This window comes from Pseudochaenichthys georgianus, chromosome 4 (genome assembly GCF_902827115.2).
Source record: "Pseudochaenichthys georgianus chromosome 4, fPseGeo1.2, whole genome shotgun sequence".
In the NCBI taxonomy this organism is placed as follows: domain Eukaryota; kingdom Metazoa; phylum Chordata; class Actinopteri; order Perciformes; family Channichthyidae; genus Pseudochaenichthys; species Pseudochaenichthys georgianus.
Window position 1 is genome coordinate 202,701 of NC_047506.1, and position 18,924 is coordinate 221,624.

General features: G+C 43.4%; 2 protein-coding genes across 3 annotated transcripts in view; one reads left to right on the forward strand and one right to left on the reverse strand.

Annotated features, from left to right (window-relative positions):
* zbtb11 (zinc finger and BTB domain containing 11) overlaps nucleotides 1-9,877 on the forward strand; it is a 24,406-nt gene extending 14,529 nt beyond the window's left edge. Inside the window, exons 4-10 of the mRNA XM_034081204.1 lie at nucleotides 379-699; nucleotides 2,368-2,785; nucleotides 4,586-4,703; nucleotides 6,256-6,414; nucleotides 7,818-7,993; nucleotides 8,217-8,452; nucleotides 9,440-9,877. Of these exons, the coding sequence (XP_033937095.1) occupies nucleotides 379-699; nucleotides 2,368-2,785; nucleotides 4,586-4,703; nucleotides 6,256-6,414; nucleotides 7,818-7,993; nucleotides 8,217-8,452; nucleotides 9,440-9,766 (1,755 nt within the window). The 3' untranslated portion in view covers nucleotides 9,767-9,877. The remainder of the gene's footprint in view (nucleotides 1-378; nucleotides 700-2,367; nucleotides 2,786-4,585; nucleotides 4,704-6,255; nucleotides 6,415-7,817; nucleotides 7,994-8,216; nucleotides 8,453-9,439) is intronic.
* A 3,263-nt stretch (nucleotides 9,878-13,140) lies between these two features.
* tp63 (tumor protein p63) overlaps nucleotides 13,141-18,924 on the reverse strand; it is a 68,761-nt gene continuing 62,977 nt past the window's right edge. For both annotated transcript variants that reach the window (XM_034080248.1, XM_034080256.1), the window contains 4 exons: nucleotides 17,918-18,063; nucleotides 15,943-16,087; nucleotides 15,115-15,208; nucleotides 13,141-14,997 (listed from right to left, as the gene is read on the reverse strand). In XM_034080248.1, coding sequence (XP_033936139.1) covers nucleotides 14,701-14,997; nucleotides 15,115-15,208; nucleotides 15,943-16,087; nucleotides 17,918-18,063 — 682 coding nt within the window. In that variant the 3' untranslated portion in view covers nucleotides 13,141-14,700. The remainder of the gene's footprint in view (nucleotides 14,998-15,114; nucleotides 15,209-15,942; nucleotides 16,088-17,917; nucleotides 18,064-18,924) is intronic.

Genomic DNA, 18,924 nt, shown 5'->3' on the forward strand with positions numbered 1-18,924 from the left:
TAAACGGCCCCTAAAAGCACTGCATTATGTTGGGAAACCTGGTGTTGTCTACAGTTGGGGCGAATTACGTTTTTGTTTCCGGCCCTAAAACCCATTTTGGTCTGATGCAAAACAGCTGGATCGGCATTTAGCCTTATGACCAATTATGGAATTTAAAATTAAAGAAGTCTCGTGTTTGGCTTGAAAGCAAATTGGTTTGGAAAGTTTTCAAACAGCCAAAACATACTATTTAATTGTTTTAATGAATCGTTTTGGCGTTTTAATCTCCTCAAGCCGAGAGAAGTTTAATTACTTTTAAAAGAACATTTCAGGATTCCTGCATGGACCCTGATTAAAGAAGGTAACGTGTAGATTTATTAACCGTGGTTGTGTTTCCAGGTGGTTTTGAGGCCCGGGAAGAGAGGGAGACCTCCAAAGCACCCGGTGGACCCTCAGCAGGATGAAGGAGCTCAGTGTGTGTCTGAGGAGGGGGCGGAGCCACAGGCCAGCGCCACGGAGAGCGAGACGGCGACCCGAGAGCCAATCACAGAGGAGGCCGGGGAGAAGGAGGCGGAGCCTGAGGGCGTGGGGGCGAAGCCGGAGCAGAAAGCAGCTGACGGAGAGCACAGCTGCTCCGAGTGCGGCGCGTCGTTCCAGAGACGCTACGCCCTCATCATGCACACGCTCAAACACGAGAAGGCCCGCGGGTACAAGTGCAGCGTGAGTACTTTAGGAGGAGTACTAAGGTTTTTATTTAAATGATGACTGATTTTATTTAAAGGTCACCTATCATGCTATTTTTAGGCAATAGCAGAGGTCTCAGATATATACAAATATATAAAAACACGTCTATGAAGTGTTTTGCTCAAAATACCAAACAGACCACCCATTCCAGCCATGCCTCATATCCCTCTGTTTCACTTCCTGTTTCAAAAGGGCTGATTTTGGGTATAAAGCTTTAAAAAAATAAAATTGATTAATAAAAAAGGAGGGGTCTGAGCTCATGCGGGACCCGGCAGCTACTGTCTAAACTAAATGCTGCCGTGATGAAACGCCATATCATGGATTATCGCCCAGGAGTTCAAAACTTTTAATCTCAATCAGATCCGATCAGATTTTGAAATCCCATGTTGTGTGATCCAGGATCAGACAAGTCGGCCAAATGTTGTCCCTGGAGTTCAAAGCAATTCCGGATAGGATCACCCTGATCCAGATTACGACTTTTCAAGATGACTAGATCCTGAATATCAGTGCTTTAATCCTACCGAGCGCCATCTAGTGGACATGACAAATACTACAAGGAAGACTAGAGACCACATTGCAGAGACGTCTATAATGTCTAATTATATTTTTTTATTTGGAAGGTGATGACAGATGATGGACTTTTTTTTTGCTGAAGATATTTTTACTTTAATCTAAATTACATTTGTGATTGACAATCTTTGCTGTGATACTTTTATGAGCATAAACATTTATGTCATCGACATGTGGTTTAAAACAAAAAAGGAACCAACGTGAGCAAAAATGGAAAGAATACAATGTATTTCCCATGAAGGCTAAAAATGATGTATTATTTCAGTTAACAAACTTTGCCATCTAATTTAAATTGAAACATATTTTAAAGTAAATGGCACAGTACATGTTGCTCTGGAAACCCACTGGAAACCCAGCCCTCTGGTGGGATCCGGATAATCCAGTTTTTTGGGTTGTCAGTTTGAACTACCCGTTTTGAAGATTTGATCCAGATTAAAGCTTGGATTGGATTTCCTGATCTGATCGGATATCAAAGTGATCCCAATCCTGTGTTTTGGTTTTGAACTCTCCAAAATCCAAATCTGATCCGACCAGATGGGGATTAAAAGTGTTGAACTCCTGGGTGGTCGTATCGGACGCAAATCTGGATCAGCTCCGTTGTTCCCCCGTTTTTAGAGATTTGGGTACGGAGGAAAAGAGAGGGTTTTATTTTCTGACGCTGCGTGAGTTCCCCGACGCACCGGGGACACATGTTGATGTAGAGAAGACATCAAAACGTGCATTTTGAATGATAGGTCCCCTTTAATATTCTACTAGTTATATAATTAGATGGCAATATTTCGATATATTATTTTATTATATCATTAATCTTTTTTATCTTAAGTTATTCTTTAATCTAATTATTATTATTATTATTACTTTAACTTCTAATGTTTGTATAAATATATTTTTTATATTTTATTGAACATTTTACCTACACTTTTTATGCTATATAAATATTTTTTATTTTATCTTTTATAAAAAAAAAATTACCTTTTTTTTTTTTTTTTACTATTTTTTTTCTTTTTAAAAATATTTATTAATATTTATTTAGTTTGATTATGGGATGTAAACATGTTGTTGTGTCTCCCGTAGTTGTGCAGCAAGGAGTTCCAGTACGCCGCCTCTCTGCGCGCTCACCTGGCCCGACACAAGCAGCAGAGCAGCCAGCGCGCTCCGGTCATAAAGCCCCCCGCGGAGCCCCCTGCGGAGAGGGGGGGGGGCGACAGCGACCTGGAGGACAAGACCCAGAGTCCCAACACCAAGAGGGAGTTCGTGTGCGACATCTGTGGGAAGACCCTCCCCAAACTGTACTCGCTGAGGATCCACATGTTGAACCACACCGGCGTCCGACCGCATTCCTGCAAGGTGTGCGGGAAGACGTTCGCCCACAAGCACAGCCTGAAGATGCACCGCACGCTGCACGACGTCACCAAGCAGTTCCAGTGCGAGTTCTGCATGAAGTCCTTCGTCAGCAAGAGGAGCATGGAGGAGCACACCAGCCTGCACACAGGTCAGCGTTCACGATACGACTCTATTGGTCAGCTGCAGTCTGAAGTGAGACTTGCATCACAGCAGCTCCATGACATCGACCGACTGATATCAAGACTCGGTACATGAAAAACAAACATTTAACATAATAATAATAACTGATATTTCTATAGCGCCTTTCAAGGGACCCAAGGTCGCTTTACAGGAATAGGGCAAGCACAAACAAAACAAAGCAAAGGTCAGACAGACAGAACAACAGATCGATTTAAGGGCCGAAAGCCTTGATGAACAGATGGGACTTGAGGGTCCTTTGAAGGCGTCCAGTGTGGGGATGTTGCGAAATTACATTACATGTAGCTGACGCTTTTATCCAAAGCGACTCACAATAAGTGCGTTCGACAAACAAAATACAACCTTGAAGAAAACAGAATCATAAAGTACATCAGGTTTCATAGAGCCAAACATTTCAAGTGCTACTCAACTGGCTTTAGAGGAGCCAGTCCTTTGTTAGTATATAAGTGCTTTGTTAATAGTTCTATCCTCGAGGTGGAGTCGAAAGAGATGGGTTTTCAATCTGGAAGGTGTGTGAGCTTTCTGCGGTCCTGATGTCAATGGGAGCTCATTCCACCATCTTGGAGCCAGGATAGCAAACCCACGTGTTTCTGCTGATGGGAACTTGGGTCCCCCTCGCAGCGAGGGGTGCAGCGAGTCGTTTGGCTGATGCAGAGCGGAGTGCACGTGCTGGGGTGTACGGTTTAACCGTGTCCTGGATGTAGGAAGGGCAAGATCCATTCGCAGCATGGTACGCAAGCACCAGGGTCTTGAAGTGGATTCTAGCAGTTACCGGAAGCCAGTGGAGGGAGCGGAGGAGCGGAGTGGTGTGGGAGAATATAGGAAGGTTGAAGACCAGACGAGCCGTACATCACATCACATGTTAGACGCTTTTACCCAAAGCAAGTTGCATACACTCAGTTCTGTGAGCAATCCTGAAGGGCGATTTAAGGGTGAAGTGTCTCGCACAACGACATGCTGACTGCAGCGGGACTTGAACTTGTTTTCACGGGTCTAAGGACAGAGGGTGTAAGGACAGAGGGTGTAAGGACAGAGGGTTTAAGGTCTGAGGACAGAGGGTCTGAGGACAGAGGGTCTGAGGACAGAGGGCCTAAGGACAGAGGGTCTGAGGACAGAGGGTCTGAGGACAGAGGGTCTGAGGACAGAGGGCCTGAGGACAGAGGGTCTGAGGACAGAGGGTCTGAGGACAGAGGGTCTGAGGACAGAGGGCCTAAGGACAGAGGGTCTGAGGACAGAGGGTCTGAGGACAGAGGGTCTGAGGACAGAGGGTCTGAGGACAGAGGGTCTGAGGACAGAGGGTCTGAGGACAGAGGGTCTGAGGACAGAGGGTCTGAGGACAGAGGGTCTGAGGACAGAGGGTGTCGTATTGTCATACTGATATTCTGTATTACATTACATTTGATTTAGAAATAAATACAACACGAAACTAAAAGTATAAAAGAAGAAGTAGGTTCTCAACATAACATCAATCATTGAGACGGCTTTTGGAAACGTGCTGGATGTCCTTAAAAAGTGTTAAAATGTTGTGTGGTGTTTTGAACATCCTTGAAATTGTATTTTGTATTGTCTCAAGGAAGTGATTCATTTGGAGAGAGAGCCTGAGCTTTGGCGAGAAAGGAACACTGAAAAGCAAAGCAACTTTAATATAATCAAATACTTGGTCATCAAAAAGCCATGCGATGGAACAACCTAAATGTACGGTGAGTAGCTAATTGATTTTAACGAAGGCGTTTCCTCCGTCCCGCCCCAGGTGAATCCAAGTACCTGTGCAACACGTGTGGAGCGACGTTCCACCGAGCCTCAGCGCTGAGCAAACATCTGAAGAAACATCAGCCTCGCCCCGACGTGCGGCCCTTCGCCTGCGCACAGTGAGTCTCTTCTCTGCGTGTCCTCTCCCAGTGAGAGCAGCACGATCACAAAGCGTCCCAACTGCAGCTGTGACGGGACAGGATGGCCCAGAGGAGCCTCAATGATAATAATAATGATAATTCCTTACATTTATTATAGCGCTTTCTCAATGACTCAAAGCGCTTTACATATACACACCTTACACACATCATACATGCAATGGTCAAACTGTGGACAATACCCACAGGAGCAAGTTCAGGTGAAGTGCCCAAGGACACAGCATCAGGACTGCTTTGGGCAGATGACAGCTACGTGATGAACATGAGGACTCAGCCTCTATGGAGAGAGACACGTGACGACACGAGCGCCGCATTTTGAGACTTTGAGAAAAAAGTAATAATTTTTAGATTTTGAGTCAAAAGTAATCAATTGAATTCAAAACCTTTATTGATCCAGGTGAAATCCCATTGAGATCAATGATCTCTTTTTCAGGGGAGACCTGCAGCAGTAGGTTCCACATGAAGACGTAAAACATGAACAGAACAACAAAAGGACAGGGATTACAATTTACAGATCTAACCACATGCACAGGTACCGACAGCATCTGAGTGAGTCGCATCCAACCGAGCTTTAAAAACATGTCGTGGTGCCAGCTTGGTAATGTTCCATTCTTTGTGCAGACTGTTCCATGTTAGTGGAGCTGCACGTCTAAAAGCTTTCTTCCCTCAGACAGTCCTAGCAGTTAGCACATTTAATAAAACCACAGCATGCGATCTCAGGCAATACGTACTTTCAATTCGCAGAGAGATCAGAGAGCAGATATAAAAAGGTAGTTTACCCAGCATGGCTTTATAGATGAACGTGTACCAGTGACTGAGCCTCCGTACAGGAAGTGAAGGCAGACCTGCCTTGCATACAGGGTACAGTGATGAGTCAGTGCTTTACAATTTATCAAAAATCTCAGTGCGCTGTGATACGCAGCATCTAACTTGCTCAGGCAATTGGCAGGTGCATTCATATAGACCAGATCCCCAGAGTCCAGCACAGGTCAAAGGTCACAGAGCCTCTTCCTGGCCTCCAGCGAGAAACAGGACCTGTAGAAGAACCCTAGCCTCACCCTCAGCTTTTTAAGCAGATTATTGACATGAAGTTTAAAAGAGAGACAATCATCAAGCCAGATACCCAGGTATTTGTAACAGGCAACAAGTTTTGTTCCTTGCGTAGTTACAATATCTAAAACAGTAATCATTTTTAGATTTTGAGAAAAAGACATAATTTTGAGAAATAGTCCAAAAAACAACATTTTGAGAAAGGCTCAGTATTGGGTTCGTGACAGGATGCATGATTACAGAGAAGAACCGATAGTCCTCCATCTTGAGACTGTGACTCCCTCTCTTGGATATCAGCGTGTGAAGGACACTGCTCAGGAACTAGCTGATGCTCTGTATGTGATGACTCCTTCCCTCTGGAGAGCATCACAGACACACGGATCCTGAGGCTGAAGCTCAAGCCGGGGACCAGGGAGATGTTCTAACTGCCGTGTATAACATGTTCTCTGTGGTTCTCCTGCAGCTGTGATAAGAGGTTCTTCGAAGCCAAAGACCTGCAGCAGCACATGAACAAACACATGGGTCTGAAGCCCTTCCAGTGCCAGGTGTGCGGGAAGTGCTACAGCTGGAAGAAGGACTGGTACTCCCACGTGAAGTCGCACAGCGTGGCCGAGCCCTTCAAGTGAGTCCAGCACCACCGAAGAAGACGGAGGAGGAGGGCAGATTTTATTAGAGTAACGAGGCGTCTCGGGTTAGGGGTGTCAAGATAGCAGACATGTGTAGTTCATAGACGATTTAGGTCGATTCACACCAGCCGGTTTAGTCCGGTTGAATCGAACCCTGGTGCGTTTAGCCGCTTGGGTCGTTTGGGTCGGTGTGAACGCAGTCCGAGACCTCTGAGAAGAGTGAAGCAGAATGAAGTGTTGAACAGTGTCGTGTAAAGTACAAATTCTCCGTCAGCTATATAAAAGTATAGAACACCTGTCGTCGGGGAAACGCCCTCCTGACTGCAGAACGTCTCTCATTATATGTGTTATAATGTTTGTTAACGGACGCTGTCTGATGATATAATCACATGCGCGGGCCGCTAGTGTTGATCTCCAGATTAACAGCAGCATGAGAATAACCTGCCGAAAGTGCCGATGCTCCATGGCGGAGGCTCCGGGAGAAATTGCCGGGATTTGCGTTTTTACCCCCTTAATGTCTGACCAATGGGTGAACAGCATTTCCAAGCACATGACTTGTGTTTAAAGTAATGTTAACGGCGGTAATTAATTTTTTGAATTAATTGCGTTAAAATATTTAACGCATTTAACGCATGCGCAGAATGGCCCGCCCCATACATCCCACCAGTGGCAGCGCTGGGGTAGGCTACAGCCAAACCAAGAAATGGCTTAGGCCCACCATGATGTTAAAGTAAGCCAAATAAAGTCTGCCAACTCGCGACAGCAGTTAGTCAGATTGATTTCAGCCGCTCGTCTGGAAATACCGAAGACTAGAAACGGTTTTGAAAACTTTTGTCAGGTAGTGATCGTCTTTTCAATAGAACATCTTTGATAATGTCTTCTGGCCAATCAGAATCAAGATAACGGCGTGGTGTTGTTGCAGGAAGTCCCGACGGAGAATACTTTTGCGGTAGTACATCTCTATACATCGATACAACATTACGTGATGAATTAAGACCCCACGGTTTGATGATTGATGTGTGTGTGGGTTGTCTTTCATTTTGACACGCAGACATTTTTTATAATAAACAGATACTGTATGTTAAATGGATATATCCGCCTTCTTTCATTTATCTTTCCATTCCCAACAATATACATAAATAAATGGCATATTTTGGACATAGTTCGAATGGTGATTAATCTGATTAATTAATTTTTAAGCTGTGATTAATCTGATTAAAAATTGTAATCGTTTGACAGCCCTAGTTTAAAGTTTATAGTCCGTTTGAGTTTAGCCCGAACGCAAACCGAACCTTCTGATTATCTTCTTAATGCATCAGTTGTTCTGAGGAATATTCCCCCAGGTATTAAAGTGTGTGTGTGTGTGTGTGTGTGTGTGTGTGTGTGTGTGTGTGTTCAGGTGTAACGTGTGTGGGAAGGAGTTCTTCGAGAAGGCGTTGTTCCGGCGACACGTGAAGAAAGCCACGCACGGGAAGAAAGGGCGAGTGAAGCAGAACCTGGAGAGAGAGTGTGAGCAGTGCGGCAGGAAGTTCACTCAGCTGAGGGAGTACCGGCGCCACGTCAACAACCACCAGGGTGAGAGCACACGGAAACACGTCTGATTATAAATTCAAAATCTATATATAGTGTCAATTAACTGAATTAAAACGGACTAAAATACTATAGACTGTTGGAGGAATGGGTATTTTTCTTTGCTTTGTTCAAAGTGCTGAAAGTGTCTAGTCAGCAAAAAAACGAATACAAATATCTTGAACTAAATCCATCACTTTCCATCACACTAATGCTACCTCCGTCTCAGGTGTGAAGCCCTTCGAGTGCCTTACCTGCGGCGTGGCGTGGGCGGACGCTCGCTCTCTGAAGCGCCACGTCCGCACGCACACCGGCGAGCGCCCGTACGTCTGCCCGATGTGCCAGGAGGCGCACATCGACGCCCGGACGCTGAGGAAGCACATGGCCAAATACCACGGAGACAACCTGCCGGGGAAGATCATGCTGGAGAAAGATACGCTGCAGTTTCACAACCAGGGCACTCAGGTGAGCGCCATTCTGTATATCGTGACTGCTGTGCTTTATGTAAAAGAGGTAGTGGAGTACAAATACTTTGTTACTGTACTTAAGTACATTTTTCTGGTATCAGTACTTTACTCCACTACTTATTTTTCTGATCACTTTTTACTTTCTACTTCTCACATGTTGAACACAAATACCTGTACTTTCTACTTCTTACATGTTGAACCCAAATACCTGTACTTTCTACTTCTTACATGTTGAACACAAATACCTGTACTTTCTACTTCTACATGTTGAACACAAATACTTGTACTTTCTACTTCTCACATGTTGAACACAAATACCTGTACTTTCTACTTCTTACATGTTGAACTCAAATACCTGTACTTTCTACTTCTTACATGTTGAACACAAATACCTGTACTTTCTACTTCTTACATTCTCACATGTTGAACACAAATACCTGTACTTTCTACTTCTCACATGTTGAACACAAATACCTGTACTTTCTACTTCTCACATGTTGAACACAAATACCTGTACTTTCTACTTCTTACATGTTGAACACAAATACTTGTACTTTCTACTTCTTACATGTTGAACCCAAATACCTGTACTTTCTACTTCTTACATGTTGAACTCAAATACCTGTACTTTCTACTTCTTACATGTTGAACCCAAATACCTGTACTTTCTACTTCTCACATGTTGAACTCAAATACCTGTACTTTCTACTTCTTACATATTGAACACAAATACCTGTACTTTCTTCTACTTGAGCAAAGAAGTTTAGTCAGTACTTCTACTTTTACCAGAGTACTTTTAAACATAAGTATCTGTACTTCTACTTGAGTAAAGGATGTGTGTACTTTTGCCATCTCTGGGTATATACATATTTGTATACATATCTTTCTGTGTATTCGGGATTGTGGGAAACGGTATTTGGAGCTCTCTGTCTATACATACACACACGACCTGAAAGATTACATTAAAGTTGACGTTGCCCTTCAGGTGGAGCACGCCGTCAGCATCCTGGCCTCCGAGCTGCCTCCAGAGCTGAGACCGGCCCGGCAGCCGCCTGCCGAGGAGATCGAGACGGTGCTGATCACGGAGGAGACGGTGGAGGCGGTGCAGGCGGTGACGGACGGGTCGTTATCCACGCTGTCAGATCAGGGCATCATGCAGGTGGTGAACTACGTCCTCTCTCAGCAGGGGCTAACAGACCCCAAGCTGGAGGAGGAGGAGGAGGAGGGAAGGGAGGAGGAGGAGGAGGAAGTGGGAGAGGTGATCGAGACGATGGAGGTGGAGGTGGCTCATGTGGCGGAGGAGGAGGAGTAACTGAATGGACTGAATGTAAAATGTAAAAAGATGAATATTTTTGTAAATATGTTGAGGAAAGACTGTTCGTGACGTTTGGCACTCAGAAGGAATAAAGGGTAGAGATGAAAACACGTGGCTGACTTTCTTTCATCTTGTGATGCCTCCATCTTGTGTTGCTGACGGACAACACTTGTTTTTACTTTTCTACTCCCCCTAGTGGTGACTCGAGGAAAAGCAGGCGGAACAATTCCACTCGAGCTGAAACAATTAGTCCACCGTCAGAGAAATAATCTGCCACTATTTTGATAATTACAACATTTGGGATAAAAGCTGGAGGTGACTCAAGTGGGGGAGGCGGAGCTACTGAATTAATAGAATATGGAGGGACGGTGTGAGCTCTACTACTGGTGTCCTTTCCTGGTTGCTGCATGGGGTCTGCGAGACAGCCTGAGCACACACACACTCACAGCCTGAGCACACACACACTCACAGCCTGAGCACACACACACTCACAGCCTGAGCACACACACACTCACAGCCTGAGCACACACACACTCACAGCCTGAGCACACACACACTCACAGCCTGTGTGTGTGTGTGTGTGTGTGTGTGTGTGTGTGTGTGTGTGTGTGTGTGTGTGTGTGTGTGTGTGTGTGTGTGTGTGTGTGTGTGTGTGTGTGTGTGTGTGTGTGCGCTCAGGGCAGGCTGAGAAAAGGTATGTGTGTGTCCATTATGTCACTACGACCAGGAAGTGATAACCGGAAAAGCATGACATGGGACCTTTAAAGTTTGGAAAATACTTAATTTTCAAGGCGCAAAATATACTTGATATACTCTTTGAAATGTATTGATATTAATGATATATGGCTTAGTGAAATACTTGATTCTGATTGGTCAGTTGGGACATTTCAGAGGAGTAAGAGGTGCACAAGTTGTAATGCTATCAGTTAATAAGAAATAAGTCAACGTTTAGACAATTGAAATGCTTAGTTTACACCCTAGTCTTTAGTTGCTTCTGGTTCTCTACTCCCCCTAGTGGTGACTCGAGGAGAAGCAGACGGAAAAATTCCACTCGGACTGAAACAATTAGTCCGTCAGAAAAATAACCTGCCACTATTTTGATAATTACAACAACATTTGGGATAAAAAAAACTGGAAAATACTTAATATTCAAGGTGCAGAATATACTTGATATACTCTTTGAAATGTATTGATATTTATATACATGGCTTAGTTGAATACTCGATTCTGATTGGTCAATTCTGACATTTTGGAGGTACATTTGATAGTAGTACAGACCGATGTTGAGCACTATCATGACTAAGGATGATGAACAGAGAGAGAGAAGTCAAAAGACCTCAGATACCAGTATTACATGTATTAATAAAATAAAGACTATTTACTGATTGCTCTATAAAGGAACTTTGTACACTTTAATTCTTGCAATTGCATTATTATATATTTTTACATGAATACTTTTCAACAGTTATTTAGAAATAAGTCAACACTTTTAAATGCTTAGTTTAGACGCTAATAATCTAAATTCAATGCATTATTATATCAACACTTTTAAATTAGATGGGGCTTCAAGAGTAGAATTATTTCACGTAGAAACCTTAAAGGTCACCTATCGTGCTATTTTTAGGCAATAGCGTAGGTCTCCGATAGAAATATATAAAAAACATGTCTATGAAGTGTTTTGCTCAAAATACCAAACAGATCACCCATTCTAGCCATGCCTCATATCCCTCGGTTTCACTTCCTGTTTCTAAAGTGCTGATTTGGGGATAAAGCTTTAAAATATAAAATAATTGATAACAAATAAAGGGGTCTGAGCTCATGCGGGACCCGGTAGCTACCGTCTAAACTAAATGCTGCCGTGATGAAACGCCATATCATGGATCATCAAGGATTCTCTCTGAAACAGTCTGGAGCTCAAAGGCTTTCTCTCTTGCCGGTTATACCACAAGGTGAGTTCCTTTCTACTTCCTGCTTCTTCACACACATGGGCCCTTTCTCATTTAATCAAATCCCCCTCCTCGACTCCTCGGTCCTCCGGTAGTGACCCGGAAATGAATTTTAGCACGCCATGTTGAAGGACATCTCATTTCCCTAAATGCACTTCGAGGGTCGAGCGTCGAGGAGGCTCTCTGGAGGAGCTCTAACCGAGGATACACTGATGGGTCATCCACGGTCCTCCACGGCTCCTTCATGGATGCATTTCCGGCAATAGAGATGTGACGCACGGCCGGACTTATCTCAGCCAATGACAGCTCTGCATGCATCCCCTGGATATTATTTTATTAACTGCTTTCATTGCGACGCGATGTTTACAGCGAGAACAGCTGTGAGGTCCGTGCAGAAAGCAGAGCAGAGTGTATAATATATATCACTCAGTATAACAGGCCTACTCTCTTTATTTGCTGTAGTTTAGTAGATATCTACAAACAAAGAGTCCATATTTTTCTAAAACCATTTAGTGCTTCACAATAAAATACACAACGGCTGTAGCCTGTTTTAGGAGCTGCGTGTGTGTGTGTGTGTGTGTGTGTGTGCGTGCGTGTGGTGTAGGTGCGTGTGGTACAGTACGTAGATGCAGCGGACAGACAGGTCTCAGTTGGTTTGGTGTCCTCTGCTTACTTTTAATACTTGTAAATAAATCTTTTGGCTCGTAATTTATTTCCCTCATTGTAGCGACCAGAGAGGGGGGGGGTATCCAGTCCCTGATAGTGTTACGTTATTATGAGAGTGCTCTGTTTGATTCTGAAATTGTATATATTTATATAAATATATACGTGTGCGTCCGCATCTGTAGCCTGTTATTGTCTCATGACACCGCACTGTGAATGAATCAAAGTAAATATATAAGTCATCATGAACACATCTGTCCATCAGACAGAGGGCTACTGTGCCTCTTGTCATCATTAATTGACGTCTCTTTAAAATGACCGCTCAGAGGAGAGGAGTTCTCATTTCTCTAACCGCCTGCTGCTTCCCCTCCTCTCTCCTCGGTTCCCCTCCTCGGCTCCTCCGCTCGCATCTCCTGTGGGCGGGACTAAGTATCGAGGATAGGAGTCGAGGAGGGGAGTAATGAGAAAGGGCCATGCTCTTCAGTACAGGTTAGCTCTGAGTGTTAGCGATGCTAATGTAAACACCGACCATATTACGTCCAAAACAGTCGGGCATTGTTTCTGATAGCAACGTTTCTGATTGGCTCGTGGGTCCACATTTCAGATGTTACGTCATATCGGACGTACATCTGGATCAGCTCCGTTGTTCCCCGTTTTTAGAGATGTGGGTACGGAGGAAAAGAGGGTTTTATTTTCTGACGCTGCGTAACCTTTGAAACCACAAAAAGGAATATTTACAAGTTGAAATAAATTGACAAGATGGAGTTTCGACATGCGATACAGCAAGTATGGATATTTATTTCAGATTTATATGAAAATACCCGTGGTATATTGCATCATATTTACAAAACATTGTACAAAAACATGAAAAAAACGCTCTGCTTTTTCTAATAACGCTGGCTACTGAGACAAAGGGCTGGTGACGGAGAATCAATACAAACTTTGTTCTTACTGAGTTATATTCACATCATTATGCTTGATTACTTTTTTTAATAAGGGAGACTTTATATAAAAAAAAAGGAACTATACAAATATATATACATCTATCAGGTTTTGGCCAGTTATCGAATGAAATAAACCCCAAAACATGGTTCATACGTAGAAAAAGAACCGATTTAATCCACATCAGGCGGAAACACAGCAGGACATCAGTCATAGTAAAAACACTGGGTCAAGAGCATACACGCCTATAAGTGGCTACATCTGTCTCTTTAACACATACTTCACAAACAGCTGATCTCACGTAAAAAAAAAAGCAAAATATAGAAGCAGAAACACGAAATCGCCCATCAATTGACATAATACTTCTGACAGGAAACGTTTTGAAATGTTTACAATCAATGCTGACTTAAAATGAAAACCAGTGTCTAACCTGCATAACCAGAAACAATACAAATACACTTAGTCGCTGCGGAAAGAAAGCCCTTATAAATCCCCTCTAATGCCAGTTTGGTTTCCAGTCAAGCTCTTAAACGGGAATGAATCGTACAAAGAAAATGAAGCTTGAAAAATCCTCAGCATTTCTTAAGTGCTCTCAAGAAATTAGAACATAATAAAATGCACCTCTCGCTCGACGCCGCGTGTTGCTTTCCCCGGCGATTTAACGAGAACAGAAATGCAAAGTAAGTGCACTTTTATGTGAATGTGATTTTTGTTCCTCAGCAGGTTTTTGTTGCACTAAGAGTGGTGCAGGAATGAGTCCTAAAACACAGAAGTTAGTCAGCATTTGTGGGTTCCCTCGTCTTGAAGTTTTTTAGATTTTACATGCCTGAAATAAAATCTGTGGTAAACACAAGCTGTAGATGTTTTCTACGCCATCAGTTGATATCCCTCTGGCGAATGTATGAAGCTTTGTGTGTGTCTTAAAAATGGCCGTGCTAACAAGTGGCTAACGAAACATTTTAACAAATAATCATCGTGTGTATGTGTGCAGCAAATTCCTTTTATGTGTAAACGTACCTGGCAATAAACTTGTTTCTGATTAGCCGCCGTTAGCTTAGCCGCCAAGTCATGCTACCGCGCTGTAGCTACTTGATAGCCTAACTTTGTACCTTTGCATTTATGCTTCAGAAAGTATAAAAGTGGTGTTAATAAGTGTGGATTATCCAGCTGAACAGAGCGTACACACAGCCGGGTGTTTGCCACAGAGATTATTCTCTCGGGGATAATCCAATTGGCGAGGGAACCAGTTTAGAGCCTAGAGAATCACGTCATCCCTGCACCACTCTGACCCAGAGAAATGTTCGTACAGCAGGCGTGAAATGACAGACGTGGGGTTGGTGAGATTTGGGGGTGAGATTTTGGGGGTGAGATTTGAACGCCTCACTCCCCCTCCTCCTTGATTCGTTGCTGTTTGTTGCGGCGGGAGTCCAGGTCGAAGGAGAAGTCGGACCACTCGTCGCGCGGCGGGAAGCTGATGGTCTGCCGGAGGGTGAAGCGCACGGCGTCGATCACGCGCTCGCCTCGGGCCTCGGAGGAGCCCATGCTGACGGTGGACGCCCCGCTGGTGGTGCGCACTATGTGGGGGGGGGGGGAGAAGTCCATGGCCTGCCGGTGCTCCATGATGCCCTTCCAGATGGAGTGCTGGTACTCGGCGGGAATCTTCATCCGGGACAGGTCCTATTGGTCGACACACAGGGGAGATTTAGTATGCGTAGTGGGTGGGTGGGACTCTATCTTCTGTATCTTCTGCTTTTAACCCATCAAATGACTGCTGTTGGATAGGCAAGGGCTCACCTCCATGTTATAGTTCTCAATCTGGTAGATGTTGCTTAAGCCTTGTGCTGTGAAGTAGTCCAGGCAGCCTGCGCAGCCCAGCCGAATAAGGAAGCTGCGGGGGGGGGGGGGGGGAAGAGAGAGGGGGGGGTTACAATGTGATCTGTTGAATAACCTGACACGGCATCCTTCAACTTGTTATACTTAATGCTTTATATATAAAAATATATAAAATGAACAGTAAGTCTAGCAGACATCAAAAAAGTTATTTAAAAAACAACTGAAACATACATTACAAGTTGTTATCGTAAAGGATGTAATAAAAATTTCATTAAATGTCAAAAATATTATATTCATAGTTGCTATGGAAACGCTATCTCATTTCAAAATCATTAAATAAAGCGGTACACAATATCACAGTGTTTATGTTTTAAAAAAGTAATACAAAAAACGTGAAATACAATTTGTATAGAATGGTGAAGAAATGTCAGAGTACGGTGTGCCATAAAAGTTTGATAAAGACTTTCTAAAACAGTCGTAGAAAGATATTTGTAATGCCCGATGAAGATCTGACTGATCGAAACACTGCAAGAGGATAAGACTGTGCAAAATATACTATTGGATTCAAGCCATTATACACTTATACAAGTAAGCCTACTGTTAATTTCAACAGGCAACAAGTCGCCGAAAATATACTTTGGAGGTGCGTACTTTTCCACTTCCACAGATTAAAAGGTAAATACACATCTGAGACAAAAGGAGACGGGCTTCCTCTCCATGCTTTTTGCTTTGTGCGTCTTAGTACGTGAGTTATGAATGCAATGTGTCCACTGTGGTTTGCTGAGGTACCTGGCGATGCTGCTGTCCATGGGGTAGGGAGGAGGGGGGGTGCAGTGGGAGGAGGGCACCAGGGGCATCTGAGCCTGCAGGGCGTGGGTGGGGCTCAGTGAACTCAAGTCGTTCATGGGGAGGTGAGAGCCCATCATGGGAGTCACTGCAGAGACAAAAGGAGCCGCTTTACTCTGACTGCTCTGAGGCTTTCCTCCCCCTCTCTCCACACCCCCCCCTCTCTCCACACCCCCCTCTCTCTCCACACCCCCCTCTCTGCTTGTGTGGAGGGGTTTCTCAAATAGAGCGGTGCAGGGATGACGTGTTTGTCGTCCCAACCTAAAGTTAGCTTCTCTGTGTTTCCCTCGACAAACAGCCAATGGGATTTGGGCAGAAAATAGGATCTGTGGCTCGTGTTCACGATGTTCTCCCTCTCGTGGTCCCCATAGTAACACTACTTTCGTGAGGGCACATGTAACTGCTAAGAGTAAAAAGCTAACGCTGGGCTATCCCATATATATATATATATATATATATATATTTATAAATATATATATATATATATATATATAAATAAATATATCTATCACTCTCTCTCTCTCTCCCTCTATCTCTCTCTCCCTCCCTCCCTCTCTCTCTCCCTCTACCTCTCCCTCTACCTCTCTCTCTACCTCTCTCTCTCTCTCTCTCTCTCTCTACCAATCCATCCATCTATAAAATAACTACATCACAGTCTCGTGACTTCATCGCTAAGCTAAAGGCGGCTAACGTTCACTTTAGTTAAAGTCTCATTAAGACATTTCTTAGCAACTGTTGTTTTTAAGACACACAGCAGCTTTGGGTATTAACTGTCATATTTTATGTCGTACAACAAAACGTTGACATCTCTTCCGCTGGTGTTAACCACAGATCTTATTTCAGACTTCTCAGGCTTCAAGACGAGGGAACAGGAGGTGCTAAAGACTCACTCCTACACCACTCTATTCACTATTGAGTTAGAAGCAGTTTGGAACTGTTCCACATGCAGAAGTTACTCTCCACATTACCCATAATGCATCACATCAACAGGTCCTGCAGTCTCACAGGGATCACATTCATTTTAGAGGGAGGGGGTCAAGAGGCGTTCAGGTGCTTTATAACAATAATAGGGAGAGACCAGAGGTGGAGGAAGTATTCAGAGCCTTTGAATAAATAGTTTCAATCCCACACCGTACAAATACTCACCGTACAAATACTCAGTTACAAGTAAAAGTCAATACTCAAGTAAATATAGTCAGCAACATGTATGACTCCAATGTCTAAAGAAGCGAATTAATGTTCTCTCAATCTCTCAAAAAGCTGTTCTTGTATACACTTGTGCCTACTTGAATACGTATAGATAACAAGGCATCATTCCTTATTTGTAAAGTAAAAATAATAACAATATTGTTCTTTGAATGTTAGTGGAGTAAAAGAAGACGTTTACAGATCCATTACTCGAGTAAAAGTACGACTAAAAGCCCTACATTTAAACCCTCACTGCGGGAGAAGTACAATAAATTAGCTTGACATTTACTACAATATTAAAAAGACTTGTATTTTTTCGTGATAATACTCCAAAATACTGTGAAGAGTAGATTTCTACATATTGATTACGACTTTTTGAGTTCCCACTTACTGTCGGTGAGCCCCCCCCCCAAGCTGTTAGCTGCCTACTTAAACACATATCAATAACAAAGCATCCCTTATTTGTAAAGAAAAAATACGAATTTTAGTGGAGTATTATATAAGAATATAAGTACGATCAAAAGCCCTACATTTAAACCCTCACTGTGGTAGAAGTACAATAATTTGGCTTGACTACAATATTAAAAGACTTGCTTGTAGTTGTCCATGATAAGAATTGGAATATTGATATATGTGAGTTGCGAACAGATGGATGTTCTTTCAGAAGTTCAGGTCTCAGTCCGACGTGCCCTTCTACATGTATTAAAAGCAGTTATTGCGTTGAACTTACTGTCGGTGAGACCCCCGCCCATTCCAGAGGGGGTGAGGGTGTTCCTCTGCTGCGGGTTGATCAGCTGACTGACGGACGGCAGCTTGTTCATTTTCCCGTGGGGGGGGGAGCAGGAGCCGTACGACTGCTGCGAGGGCATGGAGGTCCTGGAAGGAAAGAAAGAAAAATCACATTCATAAACATTATTAATATATATATTTAATGTATTTATGTTTAATTTATTTATTAAGGAGTGCAGATTTAACAATGAAAATATTTCTGAACGAATACCGTGATATTATAGTCTGGTCTTTAAATCACTTTTAAAAAACGACTTATAGAATTCCTTTCTCGTGATTTTATTTAAAGGTCACCTATCATGCTATTTTTAGGCAATAGCATCGGTCTCAGATATATACAAATATATTCTAGCCATGCCTCATATCCCTCTATTTCACTTCCTGTTTCAAAAGTGCTGATTTGGGGATAAAGCTTTAAAGAGGAGGGGTCTGAGCTCATGCGGGACCCGGCAGCTACCGTCTAAACTAAATGCTGCCGTGATGAAACGCCATATCATGGATTATCAAGGATCTGAAACAATCTGGAGCTCAAAGGCTTTCTCTCTTGCCGGTTACACCACAAGGTGAGTTCCTTTCTACTTCCTGCTTCTTCACACACATGCTCTCCAGTACAGGTTAGCTCTGAGTGTTAGCGATGCTAACGTAAACACCGACCGTATTACGTCCAAAACAGTCGGGCTTTGTTTCTGATAGCAACGTTTCTGATTGGGCCGTGGTCCACATTTCAGATGTTACGTCATATCGGACGCAAATCTGTATCAGCTCCGTTGTTCCCCGTTTTTAGAGATTTGGGTACGGAGGAAAAGAGAGGGTTTTATTTCCTGACGCTGCGTGAGTTCCCCGACACACCGGGGACACATGTTGATGTAGAAGAGACATCAAAGTGCATTTTGCATGATAGGTGCCCTTTAAGATTTATTTTGTTCTGTTTTTGGTTATTTGCTGTTT